Here is a 24687-nt window from a genome sequence, read left to right on the forward strand (position 1 = left end):
AGTTTGCGGATGACACGAAGCTGGGCAGCGGTGTTAGCTGTGAGGAGGATGCTAAGAGAATGCAGGGTGACTTGGATAGGTTAGGTGAGTGGGCAAATTCACGGCAGATGCAATTTAATGTGGATAAATGTGAGGTTATCCACTTTGGTTGCAAGAACAGGGAAACAGATTATTATCTGAATGGTGGCCGATTAGGAAAAGGGGAGATGCAACGAGACCTGGGTGTCATTGTACACCAGTCATTGAAGGTGGGCATGCAGGTACAGCAGGCGGTGAAAAAGGCAAATGGTATGTTGGCATTCATAGCAAAAGGATTTGAGTACAGGAGCAGGGAGGTTCTACTGCAGTTGTACAAGGCCTTGGTGAGACCGCACCTAGAACATTGTGTGCAGTTTTGGTCCCCTAATCTGAGGAAAGACATTCTTGCCATAGAGGGAGTACAGAGAAGGTTCACCAGATTGATTCCTGGGATGACAGGACTTTCATATGAAGAAAGACTGGATCGACTAGGCTTATACTCACTGGAATTTAGAAGATTGAGGGGGGATCTTATTGAAACGTATAAAATTCTAAAGGGATTGGACAGGCTAAATGCAGGAAGATTGTTTCCGATGTTGGGGAAGTCCAGAACGAGGGGTCACAGTTTAAGGATAAAGGGGAAGCCTTTTAGGACCGAGATGAGGAAAAACTTCTTCACACAGAGAGTGGTGAATCTGTGGAATTCTCTGCCACAGGAAACAGTTGAGGCCGGTTCATTGCATATATTTAAGAGGAAGTTAGATATGGCCCTTGTGGCTAAAGGGATCGGGGGTATGGAGAGAAAGCAGGTACAGGGTTCTGAGTTGGATGATCAGCCATGATCATACTGAATGGCGGTGCAGGCTCGAAGGGCCGAATGGTCTACTCTTGCACCTATTTTCTATGTTTCTATGGACAGCACATTCAAAATAGTGAGGAAATAAGTATCATATATAGTCCAACATCCGGAGTAACACGTCCCACAAATTGATGGGAGAGTTCCTAGTAATCCAGTCTGACATTGCACTGATTGAACACCGGAGGGCAGCACTGGCAGGAGAGGCCAGCTCCCACCCGAGCACGGATGCCACGCTACACTGCCTCCGATGTAATTGCTCAGTGAACTCCTCAGCAGTTTCATGAATATAGGTGATCCTACAAAAAGTAGTGGCTTGGCCCAGGACATCACAAGTAAAGTCCTCCCCACCTTTGAGAACATCTACATGAAATATTATTGCATGAGGGCAGCACCCCTCATCGGAGATGTTATTATCCCTTAACCGTCAGGCTCTTGAACAAAAGGGCCTCACCACACTCACTTGCTCCATCATTGAGATGCTCCCACAACCAAGTGATCTCACTTTAAGGACTCTTTATCTCATGGTCTCGTTATTACTTATATTTGCATTTGCACATCTTGCTGTCTTCTGCACTCTGGCTGATCTTTCGCCGATCCTGTTATTGTTACTATTCTGTAGTTTTGCTGAGGATGCCCACAGGAAAATGAACCTCAGGGTCGTATGTGATGACATGTATGTACTCCGATAATAAAATTTACTTTGAACTTTTGATTATATGAAAATACAAGCTAAGCAGCTTCTAGAAAAATATAGAAGCCAACTGAACCATAATAGTTCAGTGAATTTTCCAGCAATTACAGTACAGTTGCTTCTGTATTTTTCCAGAAGTTTCTTAGTTTTCAGTGGCAGGTTATGAGCCACTTGAATCTGACTATTTTATACCACTGAAATTAGTGTTATCTCTAGTCTGAACACGAAACATTTTTTTCCTTTCCTTTGTTCTTTTGGCTTCTCTTTCCTTCTCAACAAAACAGCCGTAAGTAACAAGTTTTATGCCTCATTCTTGACCTCCAAAAAATGTTGGGATCGCAGAAGCATCTGGATCCAACAGGAGAATTGTCAGAGGTTGTCTGGTTTTTTTTTAAATACACACAGAGAGTGGTGGTGGAGACAGATACTATTAGAGGTTTGTAAGTGACTCTTAAGATAGTCACACGGATGAAAGTAAAACGAAGGACTATGGGGGAGGAAGGGGTTAGATTGATCTTGGAATAGGTTAAAGAGTCATCAAAACATTGTGGGCCAAAGGTCCTCAACTGTAGATTTATTTTTGCTTACCTTTTACCTTCTGTCGTAAGTGCACCTTATTATTTGTTAATTTATTGCAGTAATATTACGTTATGTGTTGTCTGTGAGATAAATGTACTGTGTTGTGCACTTTGGTCCAGAGGAACGTTGTATCGTTTGGTGGTATGCGTGTATAGTTTCTTAAGGTTGTTATAGTTGGGGTGGGGGTTGGGGGGCATACCTATTAAATCCCCCCAATAGCGTGCGTCTCAAATAGCCTCTAACCACTAAGTCCAGCTTCTGGCCTTCGCGTGTGGTTCAGCTACTAAGTCCAGCAGAACCATTTCTACTGACAGGAGTTACTGACACCATGGACAGGTGGGGCTCGTCATACATGGTCGACAGCTCATCTGGCACAAGGAAAACTCTGATTTCAAATCTCCGCTGCCTTGCCGCTACACCCATTCACGGAGGAAGGCTTTGGGAGTAAAACCCGAGGGAAAAAAATCTAGAGCTGGAGTCCCTAAGGCAGTCCTACATTGAGTTCAACGTCGACTGCCAACTCCTGCGACGCCGCTGGTGCCAGACTGTGTCAGTCTCTTCCGTTCCTTTGGGTTCTTCAGCTGCGTGGGGAGGGGAAGCTTGCTGCGTGGACAACAGCTTGTTCTCCATACTGTACTACCCTGGCCTATGTATCACGTAGACTAGGACGCAATATCCATGGTTGACCCTCAAGTCCGTGTATATGGTTGAAATGACAATAAACTGGAACTAGGTTAAATCAGCTTGCTCACATGACTAAGGCTGGCAGACAGGGCAGGGTGCGGTTTGTAACACAACTCACAGACTGGCATACATTATACAGCAGAATGCACAGCGCAGCGTGCATAAGGAGGACCGTACACAAACCAGTATTGTTAGAGATATGCAACTGGCAAAGCTGGTTACACAGGGCTGACACATAATACAATACAGATGTTACAAGTATGGGTACAGCAATGTCTTTGAACAGAAAATCCTACAAAAGGCAGTGGATTCGGCCCAGGACATCACAGGTAAAGCCCTTCCAACTGTTGAGCACATCTATATGAAATGCTGTCGTAGGAAAGCAGCATCCAAGATCAGGGACCCCCACCACCCAGGCCATGCTCTCTTCTCGCTGCTGCCATCAAGAAGAAGGTTCAGGAGCCTCAGGACTCACACCACCAGGTTCAGGAACAGTTACTAGCCCTCAACCATCAGGAAGGAGGTACAGGAGCCTCAGGACTCGCACCACCAGGTTCAGGAACAGTTACTACCCCTCAACCATCAGGAAGGAGGTACAGGAGCCTCAGGACTCGCACCACCAGGTTCAGGAACAGTTACTACCCCTCAACCACCAGGAAGGAGGTACAGGAGCCTCAGGACTCGCACCAACAGGTTCAGGAACAGTTACTACCCCCTCAACCATCAGGAAGGAGGTACAGGAGCCTCAGGACTCGCACCACCAGGTTCAGGAACAGTTACTACCCCTCAACCATCAGGAAGGAGGTACAGGAGCCTCAGGACTCACACCACCAGGTTCAGGAACAGTTACTACCCCTCAACTATCAGGCTCCTGAACAAAAGGGGATAACTACACTCATCCATTGAGATGTTCCCACAACCAATGATCTCACTTTAAGAACTCTTTACCTCGTGTTCTCATTATTTATTGCTATTTATTTATATTTGCATTTGCACAGTTTGTTGTCTTCTGCACTCTAGTTGATCTTTCACTGATCCTGTCTGTTATAGTGACTATTCTGTAGATTGGCTGAGTATGCCCGCAGGAAAATGAATCTTAGGATTGTATGTGGTGACATACATGTACTTTTATAATAGAATTTACTTTGAATTTGAATATTGAACTAGTGGGCATGCACTATGGTGTTGATTATACAAGCTGGCGTGTATGATGCTGGTTTTCAAGGCCAGCATGTATTACGGGGATCTGGTGCTCACCCTCTCAGCCACGCCGGCTGTCACGGTCTGCCCCCCGCCTGTCCTCGTTCCCTTTGCCGTGCCAGGTCACCTCCGCCGTCTCCTCTCCATTCTCGCCAAAGATCACCCAGGCGTGATCCTCCGACAGGCCCAGGTGAACGTCGTGGAGCCCCAGCACCTGGCAGGCAGCCACCACTGCAAACGCCACCCCTGAGCTGTCCAGCTTCGTGCCTGTGGGGGGGGGGGGGTAAAAAAAAAAGCGTAAAGAACAGCTCGAGGCTGGGCTGCTTCAGAATAACCGCCATCAGAGCCCAAATCGAAGCAACGTTTTTCAGAGGGAGGAAAACTGAAAGGAGATGGGCGGGTAAGTTTCTTCTTGTTACGCAGAGAATAGTGGGTGCTTGGAATGACAGACGTGTTTAAAAGGCTCTTAGTAAGATTGTAAATATTCTCTGTACTCTTTCAAGCATGTTGCTGGGTTTGAGGAATTGGTTGAATAGCTTAGTAGCTTAGGACTCCACAGCCACACCCCCCCCCCCCCCCAAGCAGAAGAATGAGGGAAGATTTGATAGAGGTATACAGAATTATGAGGGGTATAGACAGAGTAAATGCATGCAGGCATTTTTCACTGAGGTTAGTTAAGACTAGAGCGAGACCTCATGGGCTAAGGGTGAAAGGTCAATGTTCAAAAGGAACTCGAGGGGGAACTCCTTCACTCAGGAGGGTGCAGGAAGTGTGCAACGAACTGCCAGCGGAAGCGGAGGATGCCAGGGATTGCGTCAACCAGCCTATCTGCGTGGACAGGCAAACCAGCGGAGAGCTTACCAGTGATAAAGCTGAAAAGGGACTGGATGTGCGCCCTGTCCTTGAAGTACGAGCGGCTCAGGCTGTTCCAGATCACGTCAGACACCTTCTTCACCAGGTCGCGGCTGGAGTAACTCCCTTTGGTGGGGTAGAGTGAGCGGTCCACGGCCCCCCGGATCATTGTGGTGAACCTGGCGTGCAGCGCCTTGATCTGGCCCAGATCCACGCGGGGAAAGCAAGTCCTGGACTCCGAGCTCCCATCGAAGCTGTACCCTGGCACGTTGATGGGGATGACTCGGTTGACGGCCAGGAAGTGCTCCACAAAGCCCAGCACGAGTGACAGGAGGGTCAGGTCTGGTTCGTCCTTTTTCAGCTCAAACTCAAACAGCTTGACCACGTCGACGATGCTGCAGATGGGAAAGAAGGCCGCCTGCGTGGATTTCAGCCCCATCTCGTCTCCTGCAGGTTGGGCACCTGTGCAACGACACCAGCAGTGAGGGTGGAGAATGCACTCCGATCACGACTCAGTGTCCCCACCTGAACCCCATGCTTAGTGGCATTGGTCCAGGACATCAAAAAGGTTGGCATCCTCTGGCACAACATAATGAAATTTAGAACTGCCGACGTTGGAAATAGAGTCATAGGCTTATACAACGCTACAGCATGGCCCTTTGGCCTATCTAGTCCATGCCTAGCTATTAATCTGCCTAGTCCCATCGACCTACCCCTGGATCATACCCTTTCCATGTACCTATCCAAACTTCTCTTAAATGTTGCAATTGAACCTGCTCGGGCAGCTCGTTCCACACTCTCACTGATCTCTGAGTGAAGATCTCCCTCGTGCTCCCCTTAAACATTTCACCTCTCACCCTGAAGCCATGGCCTATAGTTCTAGCTTCACCTCAGTGATTGAGCTCAATCCATAGCATCCAGGACATCTTCAAGGAGCGATGCCTCAGAATGAATGGCAGCCATCACTCAGGACATGCCCTCTTCTCACTGCTACCATCAGGGAGGAGGTACAGGAGCCTGACGACACACACTCAACGATTCAGGAACAGCTTCTTCCCCTCTGCCATCAGGGAGGAGGTACAGGAGCCTGAAGACACACACTCAACGATTCAGTAATAGCCTCTTCCCCTCTGCCATCAGGGAGGAGGTACAGGAGCCTGAAGACACACACTCAACGATTCAGTAACAGCCTCTTCCCCTCTGCCATCAGGGAGGAGGTACAGGAGCCTGAAGACACACACTCAGCGATTCAGTAACAGCCTCTTCCCCTCTGCCATCAGGGAGGAGGTACAGGAGCCTGAAGACACACACTCAACGATTCAGTAACAGCCTCTTCCCCTCTGCCATCAGGGAGGAGGTACAGGAGCCTGAAGACACACACTCAGCGATTCAGTAACAGCCTCTTCCCCTCTGCCATCAGGGAGGAGGTACAGGAGCCTGAAGACACACACTCAACGATTCAGTAACAGCCTCTTCCCCTCTGCCATCGGGGAGGAGGTACAGGAGCCTGAAGACACACACTCAACGATTCAGTAACAGCCTCTTCCCCTCTGCCCTCCGATTTCTGAATGGACTTCAAACCCATGAGCACTACCTCTCTACTTTTTTTTCTATGTTTGCACAACATATTTAACCGTTTAATATATATATTTACTTGCTGTAATTCAGTTCTTTTCTATATTATCATGTATCGCATTGTCCTACTGCCACAAGAACAAATTTCACGACATATACCGGTGACAATAAACCTGATTCTGATTGTAAATTACCCACTGTGGCATTATGCACAGATACTGTGTCAGGTCCTCAACTAGTGCAAGCAAAGTCAAAATCAAAGTAAATTTATTATCAAATAACCTACTGGAAATGTCACTATATACTACCCAAGACTCATTTTCCTGCAGATGTTCACAGGGGAAAAAAGGAAATATATAGAGAACTTATGAAAAACTACAAATAACAAAGATTGACAAACGATTAAGTAAATCATACTGAGACCTGCACTGATACTGAGAGGCTGACAACTCCGCACTGAACAATAAATTGCTCCTCCGTGGAGAGAGTTAGGAGCACCAAAGCTTCTGAGTGTGCACGTGACGATTTCACCTAGTCCCTCAAGAAAGCAGCGTCTCCACTTGCTGAGGAGATTGAGGCGAGCGAGGTTCTCCCGTCCACCTCCATTCTAACCAATTTTTACAGGAGCACCATCGAGGGTGTCCTGACCAGCTGTATCACCGTCTGGAATGGGAATTCCTACAAAGGATCACAAGGACTGCCGAATCATCGGGCTCTTCCTTCCACCCATCGGAGATATTTATCAGGAGCACTGCGTGCGCAGGGCCCTTAGCATTGTCAATCACCCCTCCCATCCATCTAACAATATATCCGACCCTCGACCATCAAACAGGAGGTAACAGAGCATTAGGACGTGGACTGTTAGGTTGGGAAACAGCTTTTTCCCCCAGGCCGTAAAGCTGCTGGATTCCCTGCCACCACTCAGGTCTCATCATGTATGAAGCACCAGTAGCGTTGTACTGTTTACCTTTTAACTTGTGGGTTAAAATAAATGTGTGTGTGTGTGTGTGTGTGTGTGTGCGTCTGTGTGTGCTTGCGTGTGTCTGTGTGTGTGTGTGTCTGTGTGTGTGTGTGTCTGTGTGTGTGTGCGTGCGTGTGTCTGTGTGTGTGCGTGTGTGTGTCTGTGCGTGTGTGTGTGTCTGTGCGTGTGCGTGTGCGCGTGTGCGTGTGCGTGTGTGTGTGTGTGTGTGTGTCTCTCTGTCTCTCGCTCTCAGACCCCACACCACCAGGTTTCGGAACAGTTATTACCCCATGACCATCAGGTTCCTGAACTGGTGTGGATAACTTTACTCGCTACAACTCTGAACTGATTCCACAATCTCTGGACTCGCTTTCTATAGCTCACGCTTTCAGTATCACTTATTTACATTTGCTCAGTCTGTCTTCTTATGGCAGACTTAGCGTGCAGCTTTGCACTGATTCTACTGTGATTATTTGTTCTACTGTTCTTGCCGGCAGCACCTCTACTTCCTTGGGAGTCTGCAGAGATTCATCGTGACATCTAAAACTTTGACTTCAATAGATGTGCGGTGGAGAGTACATCATGGCCTAGTATGGAATCACGGAAAATCCCACAAAAGGTAGTGGATTCAGCCCAGTACATCACGGGTAAAGCCCTCCCAACCATTGAGCACATCTACATAGAAAACCACAGAAACATAGAAAACCTACAGCACGATACAGGACCTTTGGCCCACAAAGCTGTGCCGAACATGTTCCTACCTCAAAAATCACTAGGCTTACCCATAGCCCTCTATTTTTCTAAGCTCCACGTACCTATCCAAAAGTCTCTTAAAAGACCCTATCGTATCCGTCTCCACCACCGTCGCCGGCAGCCCATTCCACACACTCACCACTCTCTGAGTAAAAAACTTACCCCTGACATCCCCTCTGTACCTGCTCCCCAGCACCTTAAAACTGTGTCCTCTTGGGGCAACCATTTCAGCCCTGGGGAAAAAGCCTCTGACTATCCACACGATCAATGCCTCTCATCACCTTGTACACTATTAGTAGCATGAAACACTATTGTAGGAAAACATCATTCACTCACCAGCTTTTTCTTGCTTCTGCCAGCAGGTAGAAGGTACAAGAGCCTCAGGACTCACCACCACCAGGTTCAAGAGCAGTTACTATACCCCTCAACCACCGGGCTTTTGAACAGAAGGGGATAACTACACTCACTTGCCCCATCCATTGACATTTTCCCGCAACCAATGATCTCACTTTATGGACACTATCTTGTTATCTCATGATCTCGTCATTTTTTGCAATTTATTTATATTTGCATCTACACACAGTTTGTTGTTTTCTGCACTGGTTGATCTTTCAATGATCTTATACTTACTATTCTATAGATTTGCTGAGTACCGTATATCCACAGGAAAACGAATCGCTAGGTAGTACGTGGTTGACATACACGTACTCTGATAATAAATTTACTTAGTGAACTGTCAAATATCCAGCCCTCCACCCGTCATTGCTTGTTGGTAAAGACCACATCCACGATTAGTTGGGCAGATCTGCCCGTGGAGAGGCACGGTGCACGCCTCTGGACAAAGAGGGGGGATTTTATTCCGCTGCGACCCGAGGCCTCGCAGTGGCCAAAGCATGGCAAGGGAAACGCCGACATCCAGCCCCGCCGTTCACAACTGCACGCCTGCTTCCTCGCCGCCGTCTCCTCCCTCTCCCACACCCCCAACCCCCTCCATCCCGCCCTCGCATTACCTGAGGCCACTCAGCTTCTCCCTCCCACGCCAGGCCGCCTCACGGTCGCCTCAGCAACCCTGGCACCGGCTCGCTGCCGCCGATGCACCTTGGGAGTTGTAGTTCATGCGCCGTACGCGCCGGGCGGAGGGCGGCGCTGGTTGCACGCCGGGAGTTGTAGGCGGGCGCGCCTAGAGCGCATGCTCGCCCTTCCTCCTCCTCCCGCCTCCGCAAGGGGGCGGGGGTGGCTGCTTCGCCTAATGCGCCTGCGCGGAGGTTTTGGCGCCTTGTTCTCCTGCCTCATGGCTGCCCTGCTGGGAGGTCGGCATTGACTGAGAGTGGGTGCAGTGGCAGGCATTGATTTTAAATCGTCACCTCAGCACAAACATGCTGAACCATTTCAAAAGATTCAAAAGATGTATGCAGTATACAACTCCCCACAGAGAGCCATGGAACCAACCCCGTTCAAAGAGGAGAAAAAACAGCAACCCCACCCCTCCCACGTGAGAAAAAGACCCAAAATTTGCGCAAACTGCAGCAAAGAAAAAGCGAGCGTAAAACGTGAGATATACGCATCGATTGAACCTTGCCAACCTCCGACAGCGTGGAGGGAGAGAGAGGTCACTCGAATGCGAAGACCTTCCGTCGGGAGCAGCAAGTGAGAGGGAGAGAGAAGCTGTCACACGCAGACACCCTCTTCCGGCAGCAGTGAGCGAGAGGCTGGAAGACGGCGCTGAGCGCTCGATGATTTCGGTCGTATGATTCTTCCCAAAAGAAACTGGCATGTCGGTGGCACAACAAGACCCCAGCTCATCTGGGCACCAATTGCTCATGCCGCCTCAGGATGAGGTAGTGTTTGTGAAGCATTCTGACCCACAATGGAGGAAGTGGGATTACTGCATAGCAAGATCCACACGCAGCAATTTCCTCACCGCCATTACAAAGGTGCTGATCAATCAAGATCTGGGGGATGGGACAGTGACTGTACCCATGCACCAGAAACAGATCCCTTGCCCTCTCTGCCAAGCTTCTCTGAAGGGTTATCGGTGGAAAAGAGAAAGGATTATTTATATAACATACAGGCAATTCTGTGGATGCTGGAAATGCAGAGTAATGCACACAAAATTCTGGAGGAACTCAGCAGTTCAGGCAGTATCTATAGAAAGGAATGAACAGTCGACGTTTCGGTCCAAGACCCTTCGACTGTGGAAGGCACTAGCCAAATGTTGAAGGCTGCGAGGGAAGAGAATTGAGTGCAGTTACTGTTGCAAGGGAGAATGTGCTCGAAATGCTGAAAGACCTATGTGTATGTAAGTCACCTAGGCTTCCGAAAGAGGTAGTGGTAGATATTGTTGAGGCATTAATAATGATCTTTCAAAAATTATTGGACTCTGGCATGGTGCCAGAGGACTGGAAAATTGAAAAGGTCACTCCGCTCTTTAAGAAAGGAGAAAGGCAGCAGGAAGGAAATTATAGACCAGTTAGCCTGACCTCAGTGGCTATTGTTAATTGTTAGGATGAGGTGATGGAGTACTTGGTGACGCAGGACAAGATAGGACAAAGTCAGCACGGTTTCCTTAAGGGAAAAGCTTGCCTGATGAACCTGTTGGAATTCTTTGAGGAGATTAAAAGGTAGGATAGATAAAGGGGATGCAGTGGATGAGAGGGGATGCAGTGATGATATTTGGACTCTCAGAAGGCCTTTGACAAGGTGCCACACGTGAGGCTGCTTTCCAAGTTAAGAGCCCATGGTATTACAGGAAAGTTACTGGCATGGTTAGAGCATTGGTTGATTGGTAGGAGGCAGCGAGTGGGAAGAAAGGGATCCTTTTCTGGTTGGCTGCCAGTGACTAGTGGTGTTCTGCAGGGGTCGGTGTTGGGACCACTTCTTTTTATGCTGCATATAAATGATTTAGATGATGGAATGGATGGCTTTGTTGCCAAGTTTATACGAAGGTTAGTAGAGGGGCAGGTAGTTTTGAGGAAACAGGTAGGCTGCAGAAGGACTTAGATTAGGAGAATGGGCAAGAAAGTGGCGTATAAAATACAACGTTGGAAAATGCATGAACATGCACTTTCGTAGTAGAAATAACTCTGCAGATTATTTTCTAAACGCAGAGAAAATCCAAAAATCTGAGACTTGGCAGTCCTTGTGCAGAAGACCCTAAAGGTTAACTTGCAGATAGGGTCGGTGGTGAAGAAGGCAAATGCGATGTTAGCATTAATTTCGAGAGGTCTTGAGTACAAGAACAAGGATGTGACAATGAGGCTTTATAAGACACTGGTGAGGCCTCGCCTTGAGTGTTGTGAACAGTTTTGGACTCTATCTAAGAAACAATGACATTGGAAAGGGTTCAGAGGATGTTCACATGGATGATTCTGGGAATGAAAGGATTATCATACAAGGAATGTTTGACAGCTCTGGGTCTGTACTTGCTGGAATTTAGAAGGGCGGGGGGAAATCTCATTGAAATCTTTCGAATGTTGAAAGGGTTACAAGAGTAGATGTGGAAAGGATATTTCCCGTGGTGGGGGAGTCTAGGACAAGAGGGCACAGCCTCAGGATAGAGGGGCTTCCATTTAAAAGAAAGATGCAGAGAGATTTCTTCAGCCAGAGGGTGGTGAATTTGAGGGATTTGTTACCACAGGCAGCTTTGGAGGCCAGGTCGTTGGGCGTATTTAAGGCAGGGATTGAGAGGTTCTTGATTGGACACAGCATCAAAGGTTAGGGGGAGAAGGCCAGGAGGTGGGGTTGAGGAAGGAAAAAAAGATCAGTCATGATTGAATGGCATAGCAGGTTTGAAGGGCCAAATGGCCTAATTCTGCTCCTATGTCTTATGCTCTCATGGTCTAATATTATTACCTGTTACAAGTGTGTATCTATTTTCAGAGATTTGCAATGTTTATACACAAGTACACTGAAACGTACAATGAAATGTGTCATATCGCGTCAACGACCAACACACTCCGAATATGTGCTGGGGGCAGCCTGCAAGTGCTTCTGGCGCCAACATAGCACGCCCATAAAATGACATCTCTTCGCTGATAATCAACACTGGCACACCTGAAGGATGTCTGCTTAGCCCACTGCTCTACTCTCTCTACACCCACGATTCCGTTGCTGGGCGCAGCTCAAACGCCATCTATAAATTTGCCGACGACACAACTGTTGCTGTAGAGTCTTAGATGGCGATGAGGACGCGCACAGGAGCGAGGTAGATCAGCTGGTTGAGTGGTGTTGGGGGATCATCAGTGGGATTGATGAGCTCCTGGGTTTCAACATCTCCGAGGATCTATCCTGGACCCAACATATTGATGCAATTACAAAGAAGGCAGGACAGCGGCTATAGACCACCTGGACAACACAAACACCTATGTCAGGACGCTGTTCACCGACTATAGTTCTGCATTTAATACCATCATTCTCACAATCCTGATTGAGAAGTTACAGAACCTGATGGACCTCTGTAACTCCCTCTGCAATTGACTCCTTGACTTCCTAACCGGAAGACCACAATCTGTGCGGGTTGGTAGTAACATCTCCTCCTTGCTGATTTTCAACACTGGTGCACCTCAGGGGTGTGGGCTTAGCCCACTGTTCTATTCTATATACTCATGACTGTGTGGCTAGGCATAGCTCAAATACCATCTATAAATTTTACAACCATTGTCGGTAGAGTCTCAGGTGGTGACGAGAGGACGTACAGGAGTGAGATATGCCATCTAGTGGAGTGGTGCCGCAGCTACAACCTGGCACTCAACATCAGTAAGACGAAAGAGCTGATTGTGGACTTCAGGAAGGGTAAGATGAAGGAACACATACCAATCCTCTTAGAGGATTGACAGCAACTATACATCAGTAGGAGTTTAAAGAGATTTGGTATGTCAACAAATACACTCAAAAACCTCTTTAGATGTACCGTGGAGAGCATTCTGACAGGCTGCATCACTGTCTGGTACGGAGGCGGGGCGGGGGGGGGGGGGGGTTGCTACTGCACAGGATCGAAAGAAGCTGCAGAGGGTTGTAAATCTAGTCAGCTCCATCTTGGGTACAAAGTACCCAGGGCATCTTTAGGGAGTGGTGTCTCAGAAAGGCAACATCCATTATTAAGGACCTCCAGCACCCAGGGCATGCCCTTTTCTCACTGTTACCATCAGGTAGGAGGTACAGAAGCCTGAAGGCACACACTCAGTGATTCAGGAACAGCCTCTTCCCCTCTGCCATCAGGGAGGAGGTACAGAAGCCTGAAGGCACACACTCAGCGATTCAGGAACAGCTTCTTCCCCTCTGCCATCGGATTCCTAAATGGATATTGAACCCTTGACCACTATCTCACTTTTTTAATATATATATTTTTAATCTATTCACTATATGTATACTGTAATTGATTTACTTATTTATTATTGTTATCTTCTATATTACATATTGCATTGAACTGCTGCTGCTAAGTTAACAAATTTCACAACACATGCCGGTGAAAATTAACTTGTTTCTGATTCTGATATTTCATTAGGAGTTCGGGGAGATTTGGTATGTCACCAAAGACACTGGCAAATTTCTACAGATGTACCGTGAAGAGCATTCTGACTGGCCACATCCCCGTCTGGTACGGAAGGGCCACTGTACATGATCGGAAAAAGCTGCAGAAAGCTGTAAACTCAGCCAGCTTCAACATGGGCATTAGTCTCCCCTGTATCTAAGACACCTTCAAAAGGCAATGCCTCAGAGAGGCGGCATCCATCGTCAAGGACCCACATCATCCAGGACATGCCCACTTCTGACTGCTACCATCAAGGAGAAGGTACAGGAGTTTAAAGACATGCACAATTTGTATTTTTTTTTGGCACACTGGATATTTGGAGATCTTTGTTATGTGTATGTGAGTTTTTTTTTGTGGATTTTGATTGTGATTCTTTGTTTTCAGGGTGCCTGCAAGAAAATAAATCTCAAGGTTGTATATGGTACAATATAAATTTAATACTTTGCTTTGAACTTTGAATTTTGAGGAATACTGTATATGTCTATACCAAAGGAGGTGTAATGCGCTCCTTCCCTCTGCTAGCCTGCAGATCACCCTTGGGCAAGGTGTAGCACTTGCTTAGCCTCCCAATCAGGGTCACGTGGAGCCATGGGAGCAGGTCACGGACAGTCGTACGAGCAGCCGGTGCAGATCACAAGTCCTGGTTATGCGACCACTGACCCCAGGCAGACAATCTCTGAAGAGTATTGATTACGACTGGGGTCACTTTGCCATGAAAAATCTTGGTCATGTAAAGACCATAATTGCCCGTGTCATACTACGTAGCACATTCTGAACGAACGAATGATATGAGAATCCAGCGAGATTCTCTTCACGTTTCTATAGAAAGTACCCTGAGGGATCATATCTCAAGTTGGGATGGGAACTGCTCTGCTCGGGACTGACAGAACCAGCAAAGAGTTCACATTAGCCAGGAATTTCTTTGCACTATGGTGTATATATATCTGACGATAAACCGAACGGTATCTGATTTGATCTCTACTGCAGAGACCTGAGGAGGTGGAGTCGCTGAACGTTTCAGATGTGGAAATTGACGGCCCGCGAAGGATATTTGGGAGAGCATGAGGAAATGGCGCAGAGGTCGAAACTGAGTCGGCCGTGACGGATCAGACTCCATGTCAACCAAGGTACAGAAGTGCCGCCTGAATCTTTCAGTAATGGTGAATCTGGATTATCTCTGCTGGTTGTTCTTGCTTCTTGGTTGCTTCCATGTTGGGTCAGATTGATTTAAAATAAAATCACAGACTGTCCCATGCTTGGTGTTAAAGAGCTTAGACGGCACAATACAGGTCTGTCAGCCCATCATTTAACCTTCTCCAAGCTCAATCTAACCCTTCCCGCCTACGTAACCCTCCATTTACCTATCATCCATGTGCCTACCTAAGAGTTTCTAAAATGGCCCTAAAGTACCTGGCTCTACCACCAGCCCTAGTACCACGTTCAACGTATCCACCGCTCCCTGTGTGAAAAACCTACCTCTGATATTTCCCCCCATACCTTCCTTCAATCACCTCAAAATTATGCCCTCTTGTATTAACCATTTCCATCCTGAAGCAAATGTGCCTCTTATCATTTTGTACACCTCCATCGAGGGACCTCACATCCTCTTTCACAGTGAGAGAAAAGCCCTCTGACTGTGTCCATTGACAGATTTAAGAGAGATGAGCTTTATTGACATTAAGACATTGCAAATGCCTGCGAGGAAATGAATCTCAGAGTAGTATATGGTGACATATGTACTTTGATAATATGCTTACTTTGAAACATCAAAACATCAAAAGCAATATTTGCGTCATAGACCAACGTAGTCCAGGGATGCAAACAAGAGAAAATCTGCAGATGCTGGAAATCCGAGCAGCACACACAAAATGCTGGAGGAACTCAGTGGGCCAGGAAGCCTCTATGGAAACGTCGACTGTACTTTTTCCATAGATGCTGCCTGACCTGCTGAGTTCCTCCAGCATTTTGTGTGTTGTGACAGGCCAGGGGTGTACTGGAGGGCAGCCTTCAAGTGTTGCCTCGCTTCTGGTGCCAACATAGCACGCCCACAACTTACTAACCCTAACCTGTACGTCTTTGGATTGTGGGAGGAAACCGGAGCACCCGGAGGAAACCCACGGGGAAAACGTGCAGACTCGTTACAGACAGCGGTGGGAATAGAGGTGTGGAAGTGGCAGTAAGGCGAAAGTTCAAGCAGTGTGCTGACAGAACAGAGTTCAGGCATTGTACCAACACAGTGTGAGCAGAACCTTTCAGAGCGTGGCTGCCCTTTGTACAGCCTTTTCTGTCCAAGCCTGGCAACCAAGATCGCCAAACGTATCAAGGCAAGATAAAGGTGCAGATGAGCGGCACTTATAATTTGACAACTATTTTAGTATTATTTAACACATAGGTTTAATTGGTAACAGCTGAAATATGTGTAATCCTTGGTACTTGTATATACTGCAGAATATGTGGATCCTGGATCGGCCCCTACAGTCATTTGAGGACCCACCAATAGATAATCCCTTAGAACAGGGAGGGGTTCCCCACCTGGGTCCACGGACCCCTCGGTTAATGGTAGGGGTCGATGGCATAAAAATGGTTGGGAACCCCTGCCTTAGAAGACCATGATCGCCCATGTCATACGACAGGGCACATAATGAATGACTGACTGAATGCATCCATGCCCAAAATTTCTTTGCTCTCCTTGCCAGGACTGTGTTATTGGCTGCCTGGGCCTTGAACTCTGAAACCTCTGGAAGCCCCAACGTTTCAGAGCTGCAGGGCTAGAGGAGGATGCAGTGATAGCGGGGTGTAGTTCCCTGGATGTAATCAGGACTCTGACATCTCACTCAAATGTAGCTTCTTGGTGCAGTGTTTCAAGAGCCACACCCACACTATCACTCATTCCAACAAGGATAACAATCGGGAAGGTAAGGAAGAGTTGTTTGGATAACAAATTGTCCCTGAGCTAGGTGGTACAGGCCTTCCAGATTAAGTTGCAGAAGACAGAATGGTGAGTAACAGTGCAGTTTGTTCGTTCCTTATGCACCGTGTCGTATGACGTGGGTGATCGTGCTCTTTCCATGATTACGATTGTTCTTGGCAACATTTTTCTACAGAAGTGGTTTACCGTACCCTTCTTCTGGGCCGTGTCTTTTATAGGACCCCCAGCCATTATCAATTCTCTTCCGAGATTGTCCGCCTGGCATCAGTGATCGGAGAACCAGGACTTGTGATCTGCACCGGCTGCTCATACGACCATCCACCACCTGCCCCCATGACTTCATGTGACCCTGATTGAGGGGCTAAGCAGGAGCTACACCTTGCCCAAGGGTGACCTGCAGGCTGGCGGAGAGAAGGAATGCCTTACACTCCCTTTGGGAGACGTATCTCCACCCACCGCCCAAACAATAAAGTATAGAATTAAAAACATATCACCACACAATCCCTGAAGAACCTTTCGTTTGTGCCTTTAATGTTGTAGGTGCATCATTTATACAACTATTACCGTCTAGGCAGATAAAAAGTTATAAAGAAAAATATTTTCATCTTAACTCTGGGAGAATTTGTTCATTTGCTTGATTGAATGAGGATTATGTTTAGATCTGTGATGTGCTGGCAGTATAGGAAGTCCAGGGGGCAGTGTTGCATTTCATATGATATTGGAGTGCTGCTGGTTTATTGTCCCACGTACCAAGATAACAGTGAAAAACTTGCGTACTGATTTACAGATCACTAAGGTAAAACAATAACAACGCAGAATAAAGTGTAACTGACTGCCCGTTGTGCCGCAAGCGTTTGGGGCAGCGATGGAGGTCCTCCATCTCTGGCGGCGTTCAGGGCTTCCTTCGCCATGTTCGTAGCTTCCACTCGTTTTTCACGACTCTCAGTCATGCAAGTCGGCGAGGGAGACTTGGTAATACCATTGCACTCAGGTGCAGAAGGATCTTTCATTGCTGTTTCCGTAACAGTTTTGTCTGGCCCGTCAGGGTTGTTAGCCCCGAGCTGAACCCCCGAACCTGGAGGACCGGTGGACCACTCTTACCCTTTACTCTTTGATCCTGTTTGGCATAGGTGACGCTACCCAGAGCCGATGTGTAAAGCCTTGACTCCAGCCAACACGGCTGTCTGGGTCATTGAGGCAAGCAAGCCTTCAAACCTGACGACAAGGTTGTGGTAGTCTTGGAGGAATAAAGTGTAAAAGCTACCAGAAGAAAATTTAAGTACAGGTGAATGATAACGTGTGAAATAGAATGTGAAGACAAGAGTCCATCCTATCGTACAAGAGTCTGATTTCAGTTTAAAGTTCAAATTAAATTCATTATCAAAGTACATATATGTCACCCTGAGATTTGTTTTCTTGTGGGCATACACAGTAAATCCAAGACACACAACATAATTTTGTTATGATTGCAAGACCCTGCGGGGCATTAAGAATTTAAAGTACTACAACATCGCATATTCCATCTGGGTAGCCTCCAACCTGATGTATAGCCATCAATTTAGAAACATAGAAAACCTACAGCACAATACAGGCCCTTTGGCCCACAAAGCTGTGCCGAACATGTCCATTTTTCTGAGCTCCTTGTACTTATCCAGGAGTCCCTTAAAAGAACCTATTGTTTCCGCCTTCACCACCATTACCGGCAGCCCATTCCACGCAGTCACCACTCTGTGCGTAAAAAAACTTACCCCTGACATCTCCTCTGTACCTACTTCGAAGCACCTTAAAACTGTGCCCACTCGTGCTAGCCATTTCAGCCCTGGGAAAAAGCCTCTGACTATCCACACTTTCTCCAACTTCTGGTGGTTTCTTCCCAATCCCTCCTTTTCTCTTTTTCCATTCCTCTCTTACTCCTTCTCTTCACCTGCCTATCACGTCTGTCTGATTCCTCTCCTCCTTCTCTTTCTCCCATGGTCCATTCTCCTTCCTCCCCTTTCATATTCGTTCTTCCACCTATTACCTCCCAGCTTTTTACTTCAGTTCCCCTCCCACCTTTCCCCTCACCTGCCAGCTGGTACTCCTTTTCTATCCCCCATCTTATTCTGGCTTCTGCCCCTTCCTTTCCAAGTCCTGTTGAAGGGTCTCAGTCTGAAACATCAACTATTTATTCGCCTCCATAGATGCTGTCTGACCTCCAGCATTTTAGAAACATAGAAAACCTACAGCACAATACAGGCCTTTTGGTCCACAAAGCTGTGCCGAACATATCCTTACCTTTGAACTACCTAGGCTTTACCCACATTTTTCTATTCTCCATGTAACCATCCAGGAGTCTCTTAAAAGACCCTATCGCTTCTGCCTTCACCACCGTCGCTGGCAGCCCATTCCATGCACTCACCACTCTCTGCGTAAAAAACTTACCCCTGACATCTCCTCTGTACCTTCTTCCAGGCATCTTAAAACTATGCCCTCTTGTGCTAGCCATTTCATCCCTGAGAAAAAGCTTCTGACTATCCACACGATCAATGCCTCTCATTATCTTGTACACCTCTATCAGGTCACCTCTCATCCTCCATTGCTCCAAGGAGAAAAGGCCTATAAAGCATGCTCCCCAATCCAGGCAACATCCTCGTAAATCTCCTCTGCACCCTTTCTATGGTTTTCACTTAGTTTGGATTTCCATATGAACATTTTCTTGTGTTTGTAGAAGTACATACACTAACGTGCTTTCTTGATCTTCACATTGATGCTAAGAGAATCCTAGGACGCACTAGGACACATCACCAGTGATGTAACCTGTGGTCATCGTGTGTTTCAAGTCGTTCAACATCAGACACTCTTGGGTAGGTGTCCCAGCCATGGATGATCAGGCCCTGGTTTATATCCCAGCAACATTGATCCGCGGGTCACACCTCTTGATCCATAGCCGCCTGGAGGCTTGCTCACAGCCTCTGTGACGGCCCTGATGGCTCCTTCCTTTGCAGACCCTATAATGCTGAGGAGAGAGTAGGTTCTGCAGCGTGAACAGCCAGCAAAATCTGTACACCCCACCTCTGTAGGCTCACATCATGCCCTCGACCTCCATCTCTGGCACACCTCTACCAGCTCCTGGTATCTGGCTTTCTTACGTTCAAGTGCCTCCTCAATCCGGTCTTCCCGAGGAGCTGTCAGTTCTGCCATGACCGACCTGCTTCGAGGTTTCTGACAGAGTGACCACGTCAGGCCTCAGGGGTGATGATGCGATGAAGTCAGGGAACTTCAATTGCTTGCCAATGTCGAATTTCAGTTGCCAGTCGGACGCCGTGGTGAGCAGGCCCACTGGTGGTCTGGGCCGAGTCTGTGGTTGGGCTCCAGCTTTGACAAAGACGACAGCCTTTCTGGGTTGGCGGAGGTGCCCACGGCCAATGAGATAGTTTCTGCCACTGCCTTCAGCACCCGGTCATAGCGCCAGCTTTCATACAGACATTTACCCTGGCAGTTCAGAACCTCAGTATGTCTCAAAGTACCTTATGTGTGAAAGGGAAACGCATTCTGACCAAACCTACCTCATAACAATGAACACCCAAGTCCATTGACACATTGCCAATCTCTGTTCTATCTCAGCTATCCCACTTACTTACTTACCACCTATTACGCCATGGGTGTTTATGGCAGCAACAGACGTCCTCCATCTCGTCTATCCTTGTTGCACACAGGTATATTCATTGTTGTTTCGTAACAATTTTTTTGGGACCAATCAGGGTTGCTAGCCCTGAGCTGAAGACCCCAAACCTGGAGGACCGGTGGACCACTCTCAGTTTGACCTCTACCCTTTGACCTGCTCGGCATGGGTGACCCTACCAACAGCTGAAGCATAAAGCCCAGCCAACATAGCTCTAAGGCACACAAGCCTCCAAACCCTACGACGAGGCAGTGGTCCTCTTGGAGGTGGCAGCCATTCCACTGCCGAAACTCAAATCCTGCTTTGGAGAGATTTGAGTTCAGACAATTACATCTGGAATTCCTGAAACTCCTTTAACCACAGAACTGTTTCCATTCCTGTTCGTTATTGTTATCCGGGAGTAGAAATCCAGCTGGCTTACCTGGTCCGGCCCGTATGTGACTCATGACCACCGGAGGAAGAGTATTTAAAGAAGATTCGGAGTTACTTCTTTATTGTGCGTACCGTGAGAATGCGTCGTTTGCGTAAGGATGTGCTGGGGTCAGCCCGCAAGTGTCGCCACACATTCCAGAGCCAACATAGCATGTTTACAATGCTCAGCTGAACAGCACAAGTAACCGCAACAACAGCAAAACGAGCCCCTTTCCTCCCTCCCATCCACCCACCTACTCACATACAGACAGTCCTCTAACCCCAGGGCAGGCCGCCTCTGGGCCGCCAGCCTCCAGTGGACTCGCAGACATCGGGCGTCCGAATTTCCCAGTGGACTCCCAGACACAGGAATTCAGCCACCGGGCCTCGACTTCTGGACTTCCAATCGACCTTCGTGCTTCGATCTTTGGTGTCGGCTCCAGGTCTTGCTGACGGCAGCACCACGAAGGTGCTCCTGGCCACCACCAGGCCTCCAGCTGCGGACTTGCCCATGACGGGACCTTGTACTCCAGGCCTGCAATTCTGGACTCGTCGATGATGCCATCCCGAAGTCCAGGCCTTGAATGCCAGACCCGCTGATCATGGGACCCCGTAATCCAGACCTCCGGCTCTGGATATGGTGGTCATCGTCCTTTGTGCCTCCTCGTCTGCACTGGGGCCCGCTGAAGAAGAACTTAAAGGTCTTGATCTACTGGGCAGAAGTAACCTCTGCTCCCCTGTACGCTTCTGAGGCACAGACAGCCTAAGTCAGACACCTCAAGCCACTGCAGGAACACCACCAGTTATGTCTCGGCCTGTTACCTTAGATAACTAGCACAAGGAGTTTGCATGTTCTCCTTGAGATCCCCTGGGTATCCTCTGGGTACTCCAATTTCTTCCCAGGTTAATTGGTCATTGTAAATTGTCCCGTGATTAGGTTAGGATAAATAAGGGGGTTGCTGGACGTGCAGCTCAAAGGGCCGGCGGGGCCTGTTCCGCACTTTATCACAATAAAATACACGAATAATCTTTTGCAAAATCACACCAGGGTCTGTGTCCCCTTACCATTCCCGACTAGCTTTGCGGCAGAAGGTGTAACTATTGCTGCGACCTGCCATCTTCCTCAGTGGGAAGTTATGAAGGCATAGCCTCCTGCTCGCTAGCAGCTGAGAGAAGACGGCATGGCCAGCGTGGTGGGGGTTCGTTGTTGATGGATTCAGGGACATAGGGAAGTAAGATTTTTATTTTTGATTTTCTAAATGCTTTCTGATCAAGATGTCACATAGAAACACAGAAAATAGGTGCCGGAGTAGGCCATTCGGCCCTTCGAACCTGCAACGCCATTCAGTATGATCATGGCTGATCATCCAACTCAGAACCCTGTACCTGCTTTCTCTCCATACCCCCTGATCCCTTTAGCCACAAGGGCCACATCTAACTTCCTCTTAAATATAGCCAATGAACCGGCCTCAACTGTTTCCTGTGGCAGAGAATTCCACAGATTCACCACTCTCTGTGTGAAGAAGTTTTTCCTCATCTCGGTCCTAAAAGGCTTCCCCTTTATCCTTAAACTGTGACCCCTCGTTCTGGACTCCCCCAACATCGGGAACAATCTTCCTACATCTAGTCTGTCCAATCCCTTTAGAATTTTATACGTTTCAATAAGATCCCCCCGCAATCTTCTAAATTCCAGCGAGTATAAGCCTAGTCGATCCAGTCTTTCTTCATATGAAAGTCCTGCCATCCCAGGAATCAATCTGGTGAACCTTCTTTGTACTCCTTCTATGGCAAGAATGTCACTGAGCTATCATCATTAAAATGATCCCACAACCTATGGAATCACTTTCAAGGGCTCTTCATCTCATGTTATCAATACTTATTGTTTATTTATTTGTTAATATTATCTTTCCTACTTGTATTTGCACAGTTCATTGTCTCTTGCACACTGGTTGAATGCCCAAGTTGGTGCGGTCTTTCATTGATCCTGCTACAATTATTAATCTGTTATAGATTTATTGAGTATGCCCACAAGAAAATGGATCTCAGGGTTGTATACGGTGACATGTATGTACTTCGATTGCAAATTTACTTTGAACTTAAAGCTGTGGTCTCCGTAGAGGTCGCGGTTCAGACTTAGTTGTATTTCTAGCAGTTTCTTTTAGATCTGTTAAAGATGGCGCTGGCGAGACATGGCAGCAAAGAAAAAGCATCCTATTAACTACACTCTCTCTGAACGTCCGTCACTGCAGTCTGCAGCCTGTAATTTCCCTCTGGGAGCTGTGCTTTTGAACCATCTGCACGACCTGGCATTTTTGCGGAACTGGACTCTGGAGAATGCAGGTATGGCTGTGATGTCCAGTGGACTTGGGGCCGGATCAAAGTGGCGGGGCCTGGGCACGAGATCGAAAAGAGGACCAATGTTTGATCTTTGTTGGAGCAGACTTGCAGCCAGATCAAAGCAGAAGGGAAGAAGCTATCCCCGAGTCATTTTTCAATCTCAGGGACAGCTTCTTCCCTTCTGCCATCAGATTTCTGAATGGACATTGAACCCATGAACACTGTATTTTTTTCTTTCTTTTTGCACTATCTGTTTAATATATATATACTTATTGCAAATTGCAGTATTTTTTCTACTATTATGTATTGCAATGTACTGCTGCCACAAAGACAACAAATTTCACAACATATGCCCGTGATATTACGTCTGATTCTGATTTCACTGTGTGTTCCGATGTACCTGTGATAATTAAAAAAAATCTGAATCTGAAGTTGTGTAAGATATTGGTGAGGCCTAATTTGGATTATTGTGGTACTGTAGTTTTGGTCCCCTTTCTACAGGAAAGCTATAAATAAGGTTGAAAGAGCACAGAGAATATTTACAAGGATGTTGCCGGGTCTGGAGGACCAGAGTTATAGGGAAAGATTGAATGGGTTAGGACTTTATTCCTTAGAACATAGAAGACTGAGAGGAGACTTGATAGAGGTATACAAAATTATGAGGGCTATTGATCGGGTAAATGCAAACAAGCTTTTTCCACTAAGGTTGGGTGAGACTACAACAAGAGGTCATGGGTTAAGGGTGGAAGGTGAAAAGTTTAAGGGGCACATGAGGGGAAACTTCTTCATTCCGAGGATCGCGGGAGTGTGGGATGAGCTTGTGGTGAACTAGATATACCTGTCTGACTGCTCCTGTGGCTCCTCCCACAGACCCTGCTGACTGCTCCTGTGGCTCCTCCCACAGACCCCTGTATAAAGGCGACTGTGGGCTGCTGCTCTCCCTCATTTTCCCCAGGATGTAGTGCTGTTTATTCTTCCAGTCAATAAAAGCCGATATCTCGCTTCCTAAGTCTCAGCGTGAGTTATTGATGGTGCATCAGAGCTGTCAGCACAAGAGAAGTTTGGATAGTGGGGGCATGAAGGGTTATGGTCCCTGTGCAGGTTAATGAGGGTAGGCAGTTTAAGTGGTTTCAGCATGGACTAGATGGGGCAAAGGGCCTGTTTCTGTGCTGTACTTTTCTAGGACTCCATGAGAAAGGGAAGCTGCAATTGATGGGACTGCTCTGCTGGGAGCTGCATGGAATCAAGGGGCCAAATGGCCTCTTGCTGAGCAGTAATAGATAAGATTAGGAGAGTGCCTAGTAGATGGAGACAGGGAGGAGAGGGGCTGAATGGCCAGTTTCTATGCTGAACAATTGAGTAAGCCTTAACAGAACAGAGCGTCTGGACTTTTCAGAGTTGCTTCATGCAGTCGACCTGCCTGCTGCCTCTGCCAGGGGGCTGAGAAGCCAGAAGCTACCGGAAGGGAGACAAAGGTCGTTGGCACAGGGAGAGTGAAACTCCATCAGACTTGCATCCACGCTGAGCTGTCTGTTTACTCGCAGCTGTTTGCTTCAATCACAGTCCCCTGGTCAAGGTAAACCTTGCCCTATTAGAGCTGGGACAGGCCAGCACACAGGATGACAGTAACCCTCCTGCGTCAACACA

The 24687-nt window shown here is 47.6% G+C and overlaps 1 protein-coding gene across 1 annotated transcript in view; it reads right to left on the bottom strand.

Annotated features, from left to right (window-relative positions):
* The window catches only part of men1 (multiple endocrine neoplasia I), a 33964-nt gene extending 24669 nt beyond the window's left edge, over positions 1-9295 (bottom strand). Inside the window, 4 exon segments of the mRNA XM_073031255.1 lie at positions 4089-4121; positions 4123-4298; positions 4893-5345; positions 9183-9295. Coding sequence (XP_072887356.1) covers positions 4089-4121; positions 4123-4298; positions 4893-5322 — 639 coding nt within the window. The 5' untranslated portion in view covers positions 5323-5345; positions 9183-9295.
* Between the last annotated feature and the right edge of the window lie 15392 nt (positions 9296-24687).

The sequence above is a fragment of the Hemitrygon akajei genome, chromosome 28 (genome assembly GCF_048418815.1).
Source record: "Hemitrygon akajei chromosome 28, sHemAka1.3, whole genome shotgun sequence".
NCBI lineage: Eukaryota > Metazoa > Chordata > Chondrichthyes > Myliobatiformes > Dasyatidae > Hemitrygon > Hemitrygon akajei.